This window comes from Arachis ipaensis, chromosome B03, assembly GCF_000816755.2.
Source record: "Arachis ipaensis cultivar K30076 chromosome B03, Araip1.1, whole genome shotgun sequence".
Lineage (NCBI taxonomy): Eukaryota > Viridiplantae > Streptophyta > Magnoliopsida > Fabales > Fabaceae > Arachis > Arachis ipaensis.
In genome coordinates, this window is record NC_029787.2 from 14,952,590 (window position 1) to 14,973,214 (window position 20,625).

Here is a 20,625-nt window from a genome sequence, read left to right on the forward strand (position 1 = left end):
GGCATCATATACAACCTTAAAAGAATTAGAAAGGAGATTCTATCCTACTTGAAACCAAGTGCTACACGGTTATGGCAAATCGCACAGAATAATAGTTCAGAATTCTATCTATATCTGTCTATACAGTGCGTCAAAGATTTCAAAGGAAAACCAACATCTAAAATACACACCTTTGAAAAACATCCTCTTCATTCATATCACTGCTAGATGAAAGCCAATTCAAGTTGCAAAAGCCATTAACCTGAGATCCTTCAATGTCAATTTCACGAGTAGTAGCTTTTGCAGCAGAGGAGCTTTCTTCATACTTTCTCTGGCCAAAAAGCCAATTGGGGCTTTTAAGTTGTATCTCACTGGACAAGGTACACAGAATCAGTGACAGAAAAATCCAGAGAAGAAATTCAACAGGCAATGTGCAACTCAACCAATATCAAGTAAGTTATCACATGCACAGAAAACATATTGCATTTTCCATCGGTCAGAAACACCACCCATAATTTGTCTCCCAATATAGTAATACACAGAGCTGGATCAGGTGGCTGAAATTGGAACTAAGTTTATTTACTTCACTCTAGAATTAAGGCTCTAAACAAACAGATGAGAGAGACTATCTTCAAACAAATTTGCCAGTTATACATTAATGGTGAGGAGGCTTGAACCTAACACCTTATGCATGCTATCCAAACCCTTCATCACTAAACCACTCCTAGTGGCTTTATCTTCGAACAATTATTGCACTGATCTTAACAAACTACTCAAGTGGCTAATAATTAGAAATGTAAAAGGCAATAGAGTTGAGAGAAAAGGTCATTTCAAGGAGAAATATCACAGGACAATACAGCATGCTGACTGCATTTACTGAATTAGTAATTAAATACAATACAATTAAGTTAAGGAGGGAAAGGGCAATATCAACTACCATTATAATAAATAAACAAGAAGCAGAGCTATAGGAAACTGGTGCAAGAATAAATATGGCAAGACAAAGGCTAGTATTCACATGCATGGTAAAAATAAACCAATAGTTCTCTATAATCAGGAGAAAAAAAAAAGCAGTAAGTCATCTAAGGGAGTTACGCTGCATCAGGTGCAACACCGCTGCTTCCAGAGACACCACCTGGTCTTTGATCAGGTTCACTGCAAAGCCTTACATTTTTAATGGCGCTACAGGTCTTTTCAATCAACTTGTCAAATGAAGTCAATTTTATGCGGCAGAAGTCTTCTCTGCAAGCTGGTATAGGTGTGAATGTCATTCCATTACTTCCGGCAGGCTTGGCATTCAGTTCACAACTGCAAAAACTCAGAGAATTGGAGATTGAGAAAGAGAAATGAACATTATATAAACATATAATTAATGATAAAACCAATGCCATATCTAACTTCATATAAAACATGTCAGGGATCAATTCTGCAAACAAGGAGGACTTACCAACTCTCAGGAATCAGATCATCCCCAATACCAGATACATGGAGATAATAATCCGAATCAAGCTCCCACAGAGCAGGTTTCCCTTCCTGTGGTTGGAAGTAACCTAAAAATCTGGAAATAGAAGACAAGACTAACACATTTAGACCCTAAAATTATCAAATCTTCTTATAAATGAGTTATGAAACCCCTCTATAAAAGGACAAGAAGATCATTAAGATGAAATAAGAGGAAAGAATAATACAAGTTTATTGCATCTTGTTTTTCACCATCAGTATATGCATTGCTATAGTATCGTTTTATAGATTTTAAAAACTCCCTTGATTGTGTTGTTGCTTTCCATTTTCCCTGCCTTTCAGGAAACACCTACAATCGCCAAAAAGAACATATATAGTAAAAGCAGCAGGAGAGGGCACTAAATAAATCAAACATTTGTTAAACAGATAACATGAATTTTGAATCACACAAATATGCCATACAGTATTGTGAGCTGCAGAACCGCCATATTGCTGTGCAAGTGCATCTCCCATACTTTGATACATGTCCATTAGTGCAGCAGCAATACTACTATCAGGATCCACTTTTGGCACATCAGTCAAACCCATTGCATGGAGCTGGCGTCCTAAAGCTTGAAGTCCATAAGCATACTGGGCAACATTTGTACGGTCCAAGCAATCAATGCAGTTGGTACGTAGAACTCCACTCTGATAGCGTGGTGCATCACCACTAGCACTCGTCTTTTGGTTCTGATGGCTCGCATCATTTTCTCTGTCTCGAATGACCAGAGAATTTAGCATTTCACTTGCAGTTCCAATTCTTGTAAGGTCACCAGAACTAGCTCTAAGATCTCTAAGTGAAGCATCCCTATAAAAACATGACGAAAAGTAATCACCAAATATATATAATCTTTCACAGTTATGGTTAAAATTCAACAAAAACTTGAACATTAGAAAACAAGCGAAAGAATGAATATTTGGTAACAGACTGAAAGCTGGAACGTACATCCCTGAACTTGTTCTGTTGCTCTTGTTGGTCCTCTTTATGATGGTGGGTTTACCACTGTAGTAAAAGCCTGTTAATTCAAGTGCTTCGCTTGCTACAGCTCCTAAAACTGCCAAAACATTGGCGGACTTGCTTTGAAAACATATGGGAAGAATAGAGAATTGTCAGGTGAAATGGAGACAACAATACTGCAGAACAAAAAGAACAAACCTAGAATGCTCACCTCTTTGCAAACTTGTGAAAGTCCCAGTGAATAAATTTAAGATGATTTTCCGCAGGTAGAATTTGGTTCAGATACCCAACAGCATTTGCAAATTCACGCCTAAGCATCATTTCTCGAGGTCGTTTCTCAACTGTCTGCATTTTGTAATTTACATGAGCTACAAAAATGTACTTTTCTTTTCGTAAAAAGTTCATTAATAAAAGAAGAAAAATTATGTAGAACAGCCAGTATTATATCCAATTAATAGAGTTTACCAAATAATTTGTGCAAAATTGCAATGGAATCATTCAAAACCTCATGAGATTTTTTTTCAATAAAAGAATGTACTGATAAAGGGGAAAAAAGAGCAATAGAATCAGGAATATCCCCTAACAACTACTAAATAATAAAAAAGCAACAAAGGAAAATGCAAAGGAAAACATACAGAATTCCCATAACTATGATTCAGAGAACAATAACAAGAAGAAGAAGAACAGAGCCTTATCCCATGACGTGAATCAGTTAAAAGATGATTCATAGTACAATCCATAAAAATACTGGGTAACTATTATTCACCCTTTCCATTGTTTATTTTTGTTTGAACAAACACACAAATTCATTAAAAAGAGTTACCTTAATCAAATTAAGCACAATAATCGGATTGCCATATCTCTTAGCAAGATCTTCAAAATGTAATTTTGTTGCCTGATATGTTGGATNNNTATCTTCGTACAGATTATGTCAGGCTTAGGGCTAAATCTCGAAGCTTCTTGTGACCAGAAAAGTGGTATTGACCCTCGCATTTGCACAACTGAACTCATTTTACCCTTGCAAGAGCCAGCTTCTTCATCAAGGACAATCTGCTCTGTCTCAACATCATTAGCAACTCTCCCGCGGTCATTCACCCCCCTTTTCAAGTAACTGCAGAAACAATTTAAGACAAAAAATAAACCTAGGTAGGTATTATTATTTTTCCAGAGAGACCACAATGTAAAATCAAATAGTATCATGGGACTGACAAACATGAAACATTGCTAACTACTGCTGTATATTACAATCCAACAAAAGCACATAGTGATAGATATGAAGAAAACAAGAACAAAGAGAAAAAAATATTCCACTAACAGATTACAATTTATGGTGCAACCACTCTAATACTCATACCCTACGGATAATATACCAAAGAACACTAAAGATATGAGAGTTTATAGCTTCTTATTTGTTATCGAATAGATTGCACACTTCCATAATAAAAATAGGGAAAATTATACAATGCAACAAACTCTCAACTAAGATTATGACGCAAGACAACCCGGAACCTATAACTAATCAAGCATACAAATAACTATGATCAATATCTAACATCATTGTCCAAACAGCTAGAGCGCATATCTCTCGGAAACCTACGATAACAGAAAGGGGGTTCGGTTGGGTGCGTTTGTTAGTTGGGGTTTTGGGGGGGGAGACAAAAACAAGTTTGACCAGAAAACCGCATATTCACAACAAAGGCCCCCAAAGCTAAACAAGTCATTAAAGACTTATACCATTAATGAGGGTAAATTTTCATGTGTGGATTAGGAAGTACCAGACCACGCCAAATGCAAACCACAGGGACATATTGGCAAACCAATTAAAGAATAGAGTTATTGGAGAAGGGGGAAGGAAAGAAAAAGGGGGTGTTAAACCTGCTGTACGAAAAGAAGGAGGAGGATTCAGAAAATAATAGTAAGTATTGCCTAATAAGTTCCAAAGGACATTCACCTAGCAAAGAAAACAGTGAGATGAATATGAAAGACAATAAAGGTAAGTAGCCAACAAGACAGAACTTCAGGATAAATAAATAGCAAGGTGCATGTTGCTTTGAAACAGATTACAGATAATTATATGACCAAGGCAATGGATAAGAGTAAGACCAATTAAAAGAGAAAATACATCAGTAGGGACCGAAAAGGAGAGCATGCACAAGGTAAGTGCCAATGACAGAACTGACATCAGATAAGGGCTGTCTTGAACAGAAGAGGTTTGAATAAAATGAGGATTTTGGATATACAAGGAAGACGAACAAAGAAAATCTCCCCAAACTCTCCAATAAAGGAGACCTTATAGAGGTATTCATTGCAAAGATAGAATAAGAGGCTAACCTGGTTTGTTGCTCCTCCTCCTTCAATCCTTCCCTGGACAAATCACAACACATAATTGCCTATGGGGGGTAAAACTTAATATAAACTGTTTATTTTATCCAAAAAGATTGATTTTGAAAAAGAAGAGAATAATAAAAGTAACTCATCACTTAATATGATATAAGAGGGAAATAATGTTTATGCAAACTGCAAATTGAAGTAGCACACAAGTGCAACGAATTTGGGAACATCGATTCTCGGACACAAGCCCAACCAAGGATGTAGCACATACTGCACTCATATGATGAGGTTTAGTCGAATAAACCCCTCGTGTCAACATGCTTCCTAATTTTGCGACTATCACACCCCTATAGAGCTGAACAACAGAGATAACAGTTGTGGTACCAAATGTATAACAAGTTCATTCTAAACGATTAGTTTTGTCACACTTGTCTAATCCAGCCAATTGATAAGACACATGATAGGATCACAATATATTTCCTTATGCTTTATCAACTTGCATATCGGTGTGTAGAATAGGACCAAGGCTTATAAGGATACCCTGTACCTGCACAGTTCTATATCGAAACATTGTACTGTCCTTACCAACCCCAGAAGCAGTTTATATAGCTCCACATAGCCTCTAATCAGCATTGTTCACTTCTGGTTGAATTATAACTATTAGCTAACCTATCAACCACTACTGTTTAGTTCCAGTGACTCGAGTGCTACAGAAAATTACTATAGTAATAAGATGAAAAGTTGGGAGTGTTTTTAACATAAACAAAGATTTCCATTAACCTTGAACTCAAAGAGGGAGACCAACAACATCATATCATATGATATTATAACAATCATATATGGCCACAAATTTAGCAGGAACAAATTCAAACCAAATCATGAAAGCTTATGGAATAATGATCATATTTGAATTACCAAAAGTCCAAAATGATTCCATGATATCTGAATAAATACCACAAAAGGTTCAACATGAATGAAGTATCCAAACAAGTACATACCGTGTGCCTGCAAAATGTCTAGAACGTCTAGAAATCAAGGTAACACCGAAGTCCCTTCCAAAGATTGATAGGCGAGCCTGCCAATTTTTAAAATCATAAATAAGTCAAACAGGAAAACATTTTTTACCCTTATGTCTTGCATTTATTTCAAAGGAGTCTAAAAAACAGCTTCCAAAGAGTCTTCAAGAGCTCAATGTCCAAAGCTGCTGTCTGATTAAATTTGAGAAGAGGGAAAATTTTCAAGATAATGAACCTTAACCTGCTATATCCTAAGGAACTATAAACCTATCTACCATACCTTTGATGCAGAACCAGAATTAATTTGCTTTAGTAGTAAGTTAGTAACAATTCTCATCTTGTTTTAGTAGTAGGTAGTTTATTTATAGATATTATCAAATTTATCATGGAATCCTGAATGAAAATACATCCTTGAAATAAGCTTATACAAACATTCGAGAAATAACAAAACATACCTGCCTAAAATGGCCATGAACTAAAGCTATGGTCCAAATGGTGTTGTTGCATCTTGATCTGATTGCTTGTGTTAAATAAGCATTCCAAACGAAAATATTATCATACGACATCCCTCCATCTGGATCAGTCGAGACATTCTTTTGCAAACTTTGCATAATAGGGTAAGTGTAACTAAAAAAGAAGTCCTTCGTCAAATCGACACTGGAGAGAAGCTTTTTGTACCTGCGGAAGTGAGAAGATGATGTTTCACTTGTTTTGGATTCTGAATGCAGAGAAGCAAACTATACCTGAAGTTAGCTAGGCCAATTACCTTTGCTCAGTTTTAGAGTGAGCTACGTCAGATTGAATTGTAACATGCGGAATTGTAATCAATTGACTTTCTCTGATGCTATAGATAGCATGACCACATATGGAACCAATTTGTCTACGCTTAGTAACAAGAATCAAATAATAGGATTCCAGAAACCTAATGCACCCTACACAAGAAGGAATGAAATCAATATAACTGGCGGAAATGAAGCATATACGGCACAGATAGATAGATAGATGGGTATGAAGATGGACAAACCGGCAATTCCAAAGACCTTGGCGACGAAAGTGAGGCCGCCGGTGGCCCTATTGCCTTCGGCAATACGCTGAAGGAGGCTTTTGATTTCATGTGGGGAATACAAGACAGGGTCTTCGCTGATATTCAGATCAGAGGGCTCTGATCGATCGATTTTCAGTACTCGGAAGAACCTCTTGTGGCGATCACTCCCGATCAGGTAGAACCGCTGATAGTATATCAAATGAAACAGTTATTGATTTCTAGGGTTGAATTGAATTGAATTAAAATGGGGAAAAATAGAAGGGGTAGGTAGGTACCGCTCTGGTTTCATAGAGCCTGAATTTCTCGAGGGCTAAGGAATCAGGATCCGATTCGGGATCATTGGAAGGGTGCACTTTTGCTGAATTGCATTGAGCGTAGACCGATGATCCCGTCTTCTTGACCCCCAATTCAATATTCTCCGGTTTCGCCATCATCCACACTCATCACTCTTCTTTTATCTTCTCTTATCTTTGTCGCCCAATTCAAAATTATATTATACAATCAGAATCAAAATCAAATAAATAAACAAGTTTCAGCTCTCGCTCCTATTAATGCTTTTGCAGTTTGGACTCTCCACTCTCCAGTTTCCACCCTGATTAATCTCACCAATTGGTCAATTACCAATATTTCTTCTGTTTTGCGGCCACGTAAAATTAGCCATCGCTATATTTTTTGTTTCCCCTGAGCTGAGCTTTATGTATTATACTTGTTATTTTTATTATTAATAAAATAATTAAAACTAATAATACTGAATTCGTCTATAAGTAGAAAGCCTTTGCTAAATCCCTTCTTGGAAAGGTAACTACTTTTTTACCAGAGCCAAGTTCAAATTTTATACCAGATCAATTACTGTGTTATAAGAAGGTCCAAATATTAGTCCTACATAAGGGGAAAAAACTAGAAAGAAACTGTTTCTAATCCAAATAATATTTTAATATTTTAAAATGCATAAAATAATGAAGCATGAAGCAGAGAGAATGAATGATGAGGAAGAGAACTACAAGTTATCCATCCATAAGAAAATAAGAGAGGAGGAAGGAGTATAGAACTACCTAGAAGAGAAAGGGAAGAGAAAAATGTCACATATCTCTGTCCACTGCTGTAACAACTTCAGCTTGGCTGGTCCCCAAGCATTCACAGCCACCAGAAGATGCATCACAACATCCTTTGCTGCTAAATCTGGAGGATTTTCACTTAATTCCGTATGCTCTCTTCTCTTAATCTGCACGCCTCGCATTCATTTAGATTATAAATTTATTTATACTAACAAATGCCCTGCTATTTAATCAAGTTCTGTCCACTTAAGCCATGTATATGATGCAGCTTCAGCGTGTCTCTCATTTCATCATTTCAAGTTTTCAACTGAATGACTAATCATCTTCCCTGCTATTTAATTTCGCAGATACTTAAAGGTTGTGAAACCTGTAGCGGAAAAGGAGCCATCGAATGCCCTGGATGTAAGGTCATACATATATACATTCCTTAAACATCCACCTTCCTTCCCTAACACATTATTCATTCCTTGCTCGATTTTTTTTTCCTTAACAAATTCGTTCAAACACTGATTATTTATTTTGGAGTATATGACAGGGGACGGGAAAGAATAAGAAGAATGGGAATATATTTGAAAGATGGAAGTAAGTTATTCTCCCTGGCATATACTTTCTCGTGTTATATTATTTTATTTTTCCTAACATCAAATAATTAGCTTCTATTGTTGATTCGTTGTAGATGTTTTGACTGTCAAGGATTCGGGCTAAAGAGTTGCCCCAGCTGCGGAAAGGGAGGGTTGACGCCGGAACAGAGAGGAGAAAGATAGAATTTGTTCGACTTATTAATGCCTATAATTCGCAGTTGCAGTGTATTGTATGTATCCCGTGATGAAAAATGCTATTGCTGTATTTTGTAGTGGAATGTATATTTTATTTCCAAATGCAATTAAGTATAAGCGATTGTGAAATAAGATTCCAAAACGGTAATACCAGCGAGAGCAAAGAAAAATAGTTAGAATTTATTTTATTTAATATTTATTAATTATTGTAATATTAATAATTGAGAAGATTTAATATACATTTTCTCTTCGATATAATTTTAAAAAAAAATTGTTATGGTACTTAAAATTGTGTGTTTAATTTATCAAAAAAAAGGTAGAGCTGTCAAAATTAGTAATGACTCGTTAGCAGGGGTGTTCAAATACAAACCAATTCAAATTAAACCGTTCATCCAATTTAATTCAAACCGAAATTGATTAAAACCGCATTAATTCGGATTTGATTGGATTCTATTTTTTGCAAATCGTTGGATCAGATCGGATTTTGGATTTACTTTTCATAACCGATCCAATCCAATCCAAACTGCACAATGTGTTATAATATTATTATTTTATTATTATATTTACAATTATATTTATAATATATTCAATTTGTTATACATTTTTATATTATTCATGTATTATTATTATTTAATAAATATTTTATGTTCAAAATATTATTTATTTGTTTATTTTAACTAACCTATAATTTTATTTCTATTGTTATGTTATCGTTGGCTTTTTAAGATATTGTTGAGACTTGTTACGTTATTGTTAATTATTTAAAATTTGATGTTGAGACTCGTTATATGTATTAATTTTTTTAATTTACAAAACCGCAAATCCAATCCAATTCAAACCACTTGAAATTAGATCGGATCGGATCGGTTTTTTTTTTTTAAATATTATCCAATCCAAACCACACCGCAAGTAAATTAGTATTCGGATCGGATGAGTTTTTAACTCAAAACCGATCCAAACCGCACCGCAAACACTCCTACTCATTAGTCAGCTTAGAAAATCGGTTAATTTAGCTCAATTTGTATAATTCTCGAGTTAAATGAGTTCGAATTTTTTCTTTTTATTTTTTTATTTTTAGGTATATAAAATCTTTTTTCATATACAAAAGCTCTCTTTTTTGTTAACTAGTGTTTTAAACTTATATATAAATTATAAATTTTGATCACATTCAAAAAATAAGTGTAATATTTCAAATTAATTTTCAGATATTTTTAGTTGGATATTTTAACGTTTGATAAATTTTTATTACTAAACTGATTCTAACTTTTTTATTTCTTTAAACCAATTAATAATGTTTTATATTCTATTAAAATATTTAGACAAATCAAATTTTTTATCATTTAATAAAAATATGAAATTTAAAAAAAATTGAAATGAAAATGTTTAAAGACTAATCGTCTTTATTAATATTAATCAATATTTCTAGCATTATCTTATTTTTATACTATTAACACTTAAAATTTAATATTTATTAGTATTTAACATGTAAAATATTGACCAAGTATTGATTAAAAAAATTTGTTGGTCATGTGAGATTCTTCAATTTAAATTTCTTGTATCGATACTTTTAATGTAAATGAGTTGGGACTAATTCATTTATGAAATAAAATTTTTGAGTAATTTAGAATAGAGTTAACTATTAATTTGGTATTTAAAAATTTCAGTCGCTCATTAAAAAAAGCTTTTAAAAAATGTTATCGACAAAATAGTTCTAAAATGATTTGAAAATATGATAAAAATAATCAATAAATATTATATATATTTTTTATGAGTAAAAAAGATCTCTAAATTCGTTTTTTAGAATATATATTTAATATTTAATTCTTTTTGTCGTGTTTTTAATTCTTTCAAGAACTTATTTGTCATTAGTATCTTTTGAGATTTGTTTTGTCAATGATATGAACTTTCAAATACCATTTAATTTTAATAGTTTACCCTTTAGAATTAATCATAATTATTAGACTTAGATCGATCCGGTCAATTCGACCGAAAATTCGATCATATGATCGGATTGAACTACCCAATAGACCATTTTGCATCAAACCCAAGGCTGCGTTTGGTTCATTTCTCTCCAAGATTGAGACATAGACACAAAGACATGAACACCAAGGCACGTGCATTATACATAAATATAATTATATTTAGCAATTGTTATAGACATAACACAAATTATATTAAAAAGACTATTTTATCCTGGTCAATCTTTTGTCTTCATTGTCTTAATTCCTTTCGTCTTTTTTGCACCAAATTATTTTTTTCAAAAAAAAAGTTAAAAAAATTACAAAATCATAGCCTAATATAAATTCATCCAACAAACAATATTTCATTCACACACGTATATATAACATTTCTGGAAGAAAAAATAAAAAATAAAAAAAAAAGATGAACAAAAAAGAAAAAAGAGCATATCTACAAGATGCAGCACATTATCGACAGTATCACAAGTCAGAAGTGACAAATGAAAATAGAGTTGACGACAGAGTCACTAGCAACGTCGTTATTGGCATGGTAGAGGGAGAAAAGGCACAACAAAGAGTGAAAAAATGAGAGGACGAAGAGAGGACTAAGGAGAATGCAATACCGGTACTGGCGGCGATAATGGAAGCGGTGATGGAAGGAGAGTCAGAGGACAATGTTAGAGAGAGAGGGAGGAGGGAGGTGGGAAAAAAGAGGAAGAAGGAGCAAACAAAGGAGATAAAGAGGGGCTAGGGTTAAGATAAAACAAGTATTTTAAAAAATTGAGGATAAAAGTGTAAATATTTGTGTCTCATACATTGTATCTTAGTGTCTCAACTTTTAGGAAAGACGCTAAATGCGTATTTGTGCATCAGTGTATCCATCAAAATCTGTGTCTTATGAAATAGTAAACATGTACCATCATGTCTATGTCTCAGTATTCATGTCTCTCTAACCGAAAACAGCCTGATAGAACTCGAACTGACCCATCCAATTTTAATAAAAAATGGTGACGCGACCGGTTAAAAAAACCGGATCAGACTAGGCTAATTTTTTTTAAATTCGAACAAGTTGTTTCTAAATATTGCAAATTCTTAACACACTCATCTCTCTCTCTCCTCTTATCAGCGGATCAACCTCTCTTGGTCTCTGAGATAGTGTTTGAAAGAAAATAGAAATTAAGAAACAGAGATTAAATTAAGTTTAAATTGTGTTTAGTGTAAAGTATATATGACTGAATTATGTCTCAATATCTTATATCTTATTTAGTTTAAAATAAAAATAGAGACTTAAATAAATGAGATTACCATAATACCCTTCCTAATAAAATCCTATCCTTCTCCTTTTTTCTTCCCCTTTTTCGATCCATCTCATAGTTATCTCTCTCTATCAAGATTCTAAAAATTGAAGTAGTCATTAAACTGCTCTAGCTACTAGTTTATTGATTTATTGGTTCAACCAGTCCAACCATAATTCAACCGAAATAATCTTTTATAATAAAATAATAAATAAAATATAAATAAACACACCAAAATATAGTTATATTCTAATATAAGTTTCAAAATATCATCCAATTAATACTACTACATTCATATCTAAAATTATTAGCAAGAACAATCTCAATAGCAAAAAACACAATAACAATAATTTAATGAATTAAGAAGAACAAGATTCGAATAAAAAATCTAACAACCTAATAACAAAAAAAACTCTCAATATCAAAATCTCAAGAATCATAATAACAATTTAAAAAATTAATAATTTAATAATTAAAAAAATAGCAACCCAATAATCTCAAAAACAATAATAGGTATACAACAACAATTTATCAAATAAATAACAACAAAACCTGAATAGAAAAATTCAACAAATTAAATTATAACAACTTAACAATTTAGTAAATTAACACAACAGCAGTCCAATAGTTTAGCAAATTACCAACTTAACAAGTTCAAGAATAAAAAATCACAAACAAAAATATTAAAGACAACAGAGCAACGACATAACAGAAGTAAAAGGATGAAGCATATGAATCCATTTCTAAATTGAAGCAGTTATATGATGAAGGTATAGACATAGGATTCCTGGAGAAGAGGTGGTTGGACCATCGCAGAACTAGAGAAGAGGTAATTGGACCGTCGCGGAACTGAAGCTACGGCCCGCAGCGGAACTGGAACATAGGAGGGTGTAGCACAGCAGAACTGGAGCAGAGGAGGGCTGGAGCGCGATGGAACAAAACCGACGCCGCGAAATAATGGCTGCGCAACGGAAAAATGACACGAGATGAGTTGCAGTGGGATGACGGCTTCGAGCATATGTAATTCGACGCAACGACAAAGACGACGCTAAAGCAGTGGGGCGACGGCTAGACTAGGGGTATACATGTCCCGGCCCTGAATATTTTAGGGGCTAGTTTGATGTGATTTCACCGGGTCTAAGGTCGGATACGGGTCTCAAAAATAAACCCGGTCATTATTTAGAGTCGAATCTGGGTCAAGGTAAACCCGGCTTCACCCGAGCCATGTGCATCCTAAGGGAACTAAAAAAGGTATATATGTTTTAAATTAATTCTAATATTATGTTATATTAATTATAAGCTTATTGTTTTATTTTTAATTACACTTGTTGAATCAGAAAATAGATCAAAGAAGTATCAAATTAGAATTTATAGACAAATTCAAGTTCAAATATTGATATCAACTTCTCGGTAACAAGTTTCCTCTTTATAAATAAGTGCATCATAAATCAGTTTCTTTATAAATAAGCGGTTATGGCATTTGCCCAAACCATTTTTCTTGCCGGTTCGCAGTTCAACGTGCCGTGTCGTGCGTTCTCTCTCTGTCGCGCTCTCTTGAGTTACAGCTCCCTGCCGTGCTGCCTTGTTCGGGTCCGTAGTGTTGCCTCCTTTCCGTTGGTTTCGAGCTGAGTCACCGTCAATCGTGGTAGCTGGTGAGTCCTCGCATTCCCCTACTCTATCTTTCACTTTTTTTTCTGTTTTTCCTGTCCTTATCAATTTTGTTGTTATAAATCATGACTGAACCATCTTTTATTATTGTATCGAGTTAAATTTATTATTGTATTGAGTTGAATTTATTGCTGTATTGAGTTAAATTTATTGTTGTTGTTGAGTTCAATTTGTTGTTATATATCATCCTTTGAGCTATATTTTTTGTTGTTGAAAATTATCATTAAGTGAATTTGTTGTTGAACTACATTTTTTGTTGCTAAAAATTACTAGTGAGTTGAATTTGTTACTGAAAATCATTACTGAGATAAATTTATTTCTGTAAAAATAAATAATTGAGTAAACTACCATTTGTACCCACAAAAGTTGAAAACGCTGACATATCTACCCATAGAAAAAGGAAATTATCATTTGTACCCATGAAATATGGGTTCCGCACAACAAAATTATCCAAACACTAAAAAATTACCTAAAATCCCTAAATTACCCTTATCTTCACCACTACACCACCTCCTTCACCTAATCACCTTTCTAACCCTAACTCTCTTCACCCAGCCACCACCCCCACCACCCCTTCTAATCTCAAATTCCACCACCACTATACCTCCATCATGATCTTCTTCACATGCTGCAGCAGCAGCAGCAACAACAACAATAATAGAAAAAGCAGAGAAAAAACGGTTCTTCCTCACTGAACAGCGTCGACGACGATGGTGGCAGTGACACCCACCGGTGCCGTCGCCCTCTCCTCCTTCTCTGATCTCTTGCGCGCTCTCTTCCTTCCAGACCAGTGACAACGACAGCGACGGAAACCGTCACCAGAACCCTCGCCCTTGTTCACGGATTTACCGGCGAATCCAGGTGGTTCCTCCAGCTCACCGCCATCTACTTCGCCAAGGCTGGATTCGCCACCTGCACCATTGACCATCAGGGCCACGGCTTCTCCGATGGCCTCATCGCCCACATCCCTGACATCAACCCCGTCGTCGACGACTGCATCGCCTTCTTCGACGAATTCTACTCTCGCTTCGATCATTCTCTTCCTTCCTTCCTCTACTCTGAATCTCTCGATGGTGCAATCGCGCTATTAATCACTCTCCACTGCCGCGACTCGCCGGAAAATGTTTCATCCGCGAACCGAGTGTGAGCTCTGATTATGGTGTCCTCCTCTTCGGGGGTGAAGGCCTGATGCTCCACTTGCGGGGAGACACCATCGGAGCCTGCAAAAAATGGATTGGTTCATGAACCTGTAATGAAGAACAAAGCAAAAGGAAATCAGGGGAGAGGTAGATATAACAACGGCAGGGATCAGGCAACGACGGTGGTGGTTCTACGACGCAGAAAGATGTGAAGAGGGTTGGCTATGGCGGCGATAAGGTAGCGTGAAGAGGAGGGTCTCTGACGCAGTAGGCTCTGGTTCGAGGCCGATGGTGATGGTGGCGAGGAGAAGCTGGCACGGTACTCCTGGGCTCAGCGTAGGTCTGCGACGTTGCTGGCGGAGAAGGGGGTGAACAATGATGAGGAGGGTGATACGGTGGTATGTGGTTGATGTTGGAATTGGGTGGCTGAAAAAAATATGAGAGAGAGAGAGAGAGAGAGGGGAAGGAGGAGATGATAGTGGTGCAGAGAATGGTAGTTTAGGAATTTTATTTAATTTTTTAGGATTTGGATAATTTTGCTTGCAAAAACTATTTTTTATGGGTACAAATGATAATTTCCTTTTTCTATGGGTAGATATATCAGCGTTTTCAACTTTCGTGGGTACAAATGGTAGTTTACTCTAAATAATTTATGTGTAGAAACTCATAGTCTTAGTCTTTGTCTTTAATTGTTATAATAAGAGTTGATTTAACATTGAGTAAAAAGTAATATTGGATTACTGGTATAATGGTATTTGATGGATTTATTTATAAATTAGTTGAACTTACATTTTTCAATAGTTTGTTAATTATTAATTCACTAATTGTGTTATATTTTGTTCTTTTATTTATTTAAATTAAAAAAATATTTTGTATTAGTGAATAATTTGTTATTTAATAATCTTATATTTATATTTAATTATGACCGATTAACCGATTCAACATGTGATCCAATAATTAAACTAATGACCTAATAACTCAATCGTATGACCGGATCAATTATCAGTTTGGATCTGAATTTTTTATAACTATGCCATTAACTTATATATGCATGGTAACTTTTTTAGTGGCTAAGTCTTCCAAAACTAATAGTGGCTGGGTGTTGACCATCCAACCCAAGCTTGACATTTGGTATGGGTGTTTGCAAAGATAATCTTTTAAACTCGCATCAATAGTTAGATTATGATAATGTGCGATAAATTTTAGTGAGTTACTATGATAATATCATGTGAGATGTAATTGGGTTCACACAAAAAAAATGATTATTCAAAATTTGTGGGAAAAACAAATGGATTTTTGATGAATGCCATACCAAAAAATACGTTGGACTTCATTTGTAATCCAGTATTAAAACAACATATTTTCTTTTTTTTATGTTACTGAAGAATAAGCATTTAGCAAGGCTTAATCAAATCCAAGCACATGCTGCTCACCTGACCATCATCTTCTTTGCAAAAACAAAAACACCATTGCAACGTCGTTTTGCTAGCAAAGGCAGCTCCATAGCATTGCCACCGCATCCTGCGCCTTATAAAATTTATCTCATTTTTTTTAAATTAAGACTTAAAAGTAAGACTCAAATCTAAAATTTTTAGATAAAAATAAAAAAATTATATCATTTAAACTATAGTTCATTAATAAAAACTTACATCACATTATTATAACATAACTGTTGATTAGAAAACTGAGTAAAAATTTTCTTTTAAATATTCATGTCAAATGTCAATCTCCGATTAGATGGTCAATACGGCCATGAGAGATTTAGCCACGAGAGAACTCACCTATATACATAGGATTAGTGACCACATATGAGTACCACAGTACCCCTACCACCCATCGTCCAAATATGTCAAAATTCAGGGATGCAAGTACAAAGATGGTGGTGAGTATTGGATGTAGTCCCGTAGCCAGCAGGTTGAAGTTGGAAGTATAGACAGATAGCATTAACAAGGTAGTTTTGTTTGTTTGTCAATGAGCCTTGCAGTTGCACCTCAAGTCCAAGGTTTCTTATTCTTAAGACCTTATTCACTCACCATTCAGCACTGCCCTTCCCCTTCTCCTCCTTCCATCTCACAAGTCTACGACGACCTTCTCCGCATTTGCTTCCGCTTACAACAAACTAAAACTAATCCCCATCACCATCACGACTACCATGTGTTCGACAATATTCCCAACCACCGAGACGGGGAAATGGCCAAAGTTGTTCATGCACACGCCATCAAACACGACATTTCCTCTGATGGCTTCCTCGCAAGTGCCACCATCGATCTCTACGCCGCTGCCAGCAATGTCCCTTTCGCTCAGAGGTTCTTCCACCAGCTCCATCCCCGTCAGAGACATTTATCCGTTTATAATTCCATCATTTCCATGTACTCAAGGCAGGAGTTATTCCAAAATGCACTCCGGTGTTTCGTTTCTATGATGCGTTTCAGTCAGTTGTCTGACCAATTCACGCACGCTATAGCTCTATCTGTTTGTTCAAAGCTCAAGAACGTTGAATTCGGCACGCTGCTTCACTCCTACGTGATCAAGGCAGGTTTTGAGTCCAATCCGTTCTGCCAGGGTGCTCTTATCGATCTCTATGCTAAATGTGGCTTTCTCCGCCATGCTAGCGCCATATTTGACGCTGCAGTCCACTTGGACACTGTTTCTTGCACGGCTTTGATTTCTGGTTATGTTCGAGCAGGGATGCCGCAGGACGCCCTCCAGGTGTTTGACAAAATACAGACAGCTGGCTGCTCTCCTGACCAGGTGGTTTTTGTGACTGTTCTCAATGCTCTTGTGAATTTAGGTAAGCTGGATGATGCCTGTAAATTGTTTCGAGACATGCACACTAGCAATGTTGTGGCATGGAATGCGATGATCTCTGGTCATGCTAAGAGGGGCCATCATAAGGAGGCCATTGAGTTTTTTCTCGAAATGAGGAAGTGTGGTATAAAGTCCTCAAGGTCCACACTGGTAAGTGTTCTTAGTGCGATTGCCGGCTTAGCTGCGTTGGATTATGGGTTACTAGTCCATGGAGAGGCTATCAAACAAGGTTTGGATTCTAGTATATATGTGGGAAGTTCTTTGATCAGTATGTATGGAAAGTACAAAATGTTAGATGCTGCAAAGCAAGTATTTGATGTCATGTCTGAGAAAAATATGGTCACTTGGAATGCCATGCTGGGAGTTTATGCACAGAATGGTTATTCCAGTCATGTAATGGAGCTATTCCTTGATATGACACGACGTACCATCGAACCAGATGAATTTACCTTCACTAGCATTTTGAGTTCGTGTGCTTGTTTTGAAAGCTTAGAAATTGGTCGTCAGGTGCATTTAGTTGTTATCAAGAGAAGTTTTGCAAACAATTTATTTGTGAGCAATGCATTGGTAGATATGTATGCCAAGGCTGGGGCTTTGAAGGAAGCTAGGAAACAGTTTGAGCGCATGAAAACCCGAGATAACATTTCTTGGAATGCCATTATTGTTGGATACGTGCAGGAAGAAGAGGAAATCGATGCTTTCAAACTGTTCAATAGAATGAGGTTACATGGCACAGTACCTAACGAGGTAGCTTTGGCAAGCATACTTAGCGCTTGTGGAAATGTTAAGTTATTAGAAGCAGGATTGCAGTTCCATTGCCTGGCAGTTAAGTTGGGATTAGAAACAAACCTTTTTGTTGGAAGTTCTCTTATTGACATGTATTCTAAATGCTGGTCCATTGAAGATGCATGAAAAATCTATTCTAGCATGCCTGAATGGAGTGTGGTATCCATGAATGCTCTAATTTCAGGATATACTTTGAAAAATATAAAAGAAGCTATTAATCTTCTTAGTGAGATGCTGGCATTGGGGCTCAAGCCATCGGAAATTACATTTGCAAGCCTGATAGATGCTTGTAAGGGTTCTCAGGTAACTCTAGGGTTGCAAATCCACTGTGCTATAGTTAAGAGGGGTCTTTTATGTGGTAATGAGTTCTTAGGTACCTTTTTGTTGGGCATGTATATGGACTCACAAAGGATTGCAGATGCCAACTTACTTTTCTCAGAGTTTTCGAACCTTAAAAGCATTGTTATGTGGACTGCTTTAATTTCTGGGTATACTCAAAATGATTGCTGTTACGAGGCCATAAATTCATACCGAGAAATGCGGGACAACAGTATCTTCCTTGACCAAGCAACATTTGTTTCAGTTCTTCAAGCTTGTGCTCTCTTATCGGCATTGCAAGATGGGAAAGAGATACATTCTCTAATATTCCATACTGGTTTTGACTTGGATGAGTTAACCAGCAGTGCACTCATAGACATGTATGCTAAATGTGGGGATGTAAAAAGTGCTGTGCAAGTTTTTGAAGAAATGGGTATTAAAAAAGATGTGATTTCTTAGAACTCAATGATAGTTGGATTTGCAAAAAATGGTCATGCAGAAAGCGCTCTGAAGGTCTTCAATGAGATGGCTCACTCATGTGTTACACCAGATGATGTCACATTCCTTGGAGTGCTCACTGCTCGCAGCCATGCAAGGTGGGTTTCCGAGGGCTGTCAAGTTTTTTATCTCATGGTGAACTGTTATGGCATTGAACCCAGGGCTGATCACTATGCTTGCATTGTGGATCTTCTTGGTTGCTGGGGTAATCTCAAAGAAGCTGAAGAGTTCATCGACAAATTAAATGTCGAATCGAATGCTATGATTTGGGCCAATTTATTGGGAGCTTGCCGAATTCATGGTGATGACATAAGGGGAGAGCGAGCAGCTAAGAACTTTATTAAGTTAAAACCTGACAATTCTTCCCCATATGTATTGCTTTCTAACATGTATGCTACATCAAGACATTAGAATGAAGCTAGATCTTTGAGGCGAACTATGATACAGAAAGAAATCCAAAAGATGTCTGATGTAGTTGGATTGTTATAGGACAAAAGACAAATTCATTTATTGCAGGTGATATATTACATCCTAATTATGCTGAAATTTCACATTCTTTAAAGCATTTGACAGCACTTATGAGAGACAACAGATTTTAAAATGATAGAATTTTGCTTGTTGGTTAAATTTAATTTTTCACAGTAATAGAAAATTAAGCAATCAACTCAGATTTGCATTCTGACAAAGAACAAAATCGAACATATATTCCATTGTTACTGCTTTCTAGCAAATGGAAAGTATTATATTATTATTTGCATTACTTATAAACTGTTTGTTGTTAATTTACTATGCATATTCATGTGTTTGAATATAAATTTCTGGTTAGAACTTAAAAAATAAAAAGTAAACCCTCACGTTACCTGGATCAAGCTCTTCTAATTTTATTCCTATCTATATATTTCTTGACTTAAGATGGTCAACTTTTGTGCAGTGCTACCTGGATCAAGCTCTTCTAATTTTGTTCCTATCTATATATTTCTTGACTTAAGATGGTCAACTTTTGTGCAGTGCTGTTTGCTTATCATTTGTCATGTTACGATGGTTTTTTCTAATCTCTAATTAAAATATTAAATTATGATATATATATATATATCAGTTTTATTATGTATCAGTTTTATTAATAAAGTGAAAATTAATTTCTTTTATTAATCCAGGTGTCTTAAATATATTAATGAGTAAATTTATTGACATGTAAGAAGGGGACAGATTAAAACATCCATTATGAAGTCTAATAATAATAAACATTTTTTTTTTGGTTGCTTTGAATCTGAATTTTGAGTTAGTCAAAACTCAAAACTATATTGCGTCTCACAGTAGCCAACAAGGGATATCGTTTGACTTATTGTGGTTGAGTAGCAAACAACTTTTATTTTTCCTTTGATTTCCTGGACTTTTTTCAAATAAAAAATCAAAAGAAAGATGTAACTTTAGTGTACTAACATATTTACTTAATCGTTGGTTATTTTCAAATTGGATTTTATATTTGAATTTTACA

The 20,625-nt window shown here is 35.4% G+C and overlaps 2 protein-coding genes and 1 pseudogene across 2 annotated transcripts in view; 2 read left to right on the forward strand and 1 right to left on the reverse strand.

The window, feature by feature from the left end:
- The window catches only part of LOC107629770 (phosphoinositide phosphatase SAC1), a gene marked incomplete at its 5' end in the record, with an annotated part of 4,243 nt that extends 898 nt beyond the window's left edge, over positions 1-3,345 (reverse strand). The window contains 8 exon segments of the mRNA XM_016332652.2: positions 171-350; positions 1,075-1,287; positions 1,427-1,537; positions 1,668-1,789; positions 1,903-2,287; positions 2,426-2,557; positions 2,649-2,782; positions 3,261-3,345. Coding sequence (XP_016188138.1) covers positions 171-350; positions 1,075-1,287; positions 1,427-1,537; positions 1,668-1,789; positions 1,903-2,287; positions 2,426-2,557; positions 2,649-2,782; positions 3,261-3,345 — 1,362 coding nt within the window.
- LOC107634210 (protein EMBRYO SAC DEVELOPMENT ARREST 3, chloroplastic) lies at positions 7,824-8,819 on the forward strand. Its single transcript, XM_016337780.2, has 4 exons — positions 7,824-8,031; positions 8,232-8,291; positions 8,420-8,466; positions 8,561-8,819. The coding sequence occupies exons 1-4, from the start codon at positions 7,906-7,908 to the stop codon at positions 8,646-8,648; spliced, it is 321 nt and encodes a 106-aa protein (XP_016193266.1). The 5' UTR covers positions 7,824-7,905; the 3' UTR covers positions 8,649-8,819.
- On the forward strand, positions 16,654-19,729 carry LOC107632576 (annotated as a pseudogene).

What these genes read in the sequence shown, in the direction of transcription:
- LOC107634210 (XM_016337780.2), top strand. Translation starts at nt 7,906, where the DNA reads ATGTCACATATCTCTGTCCACTGCTGTAACAACTTCAGCTTGGCTGGT. An exon ending in TCGAATGCCCTGGATGTAAG is followed by an intron (nt 8,292 to 8,419) that starts GTCATACATATA and finishes AGTATATGACAG; the next exon opens with GGGACGGGAAAGAATAAGAA. An exon ending in AATATATTTGAAAGATGGAA is followed by an intron (nt 8,467 to 8,560) that starts GTAAGTTATTCT and finishes GATTCGTTGTAG; the next exon opens with ATGTTTTGACTGTCAAGGAT.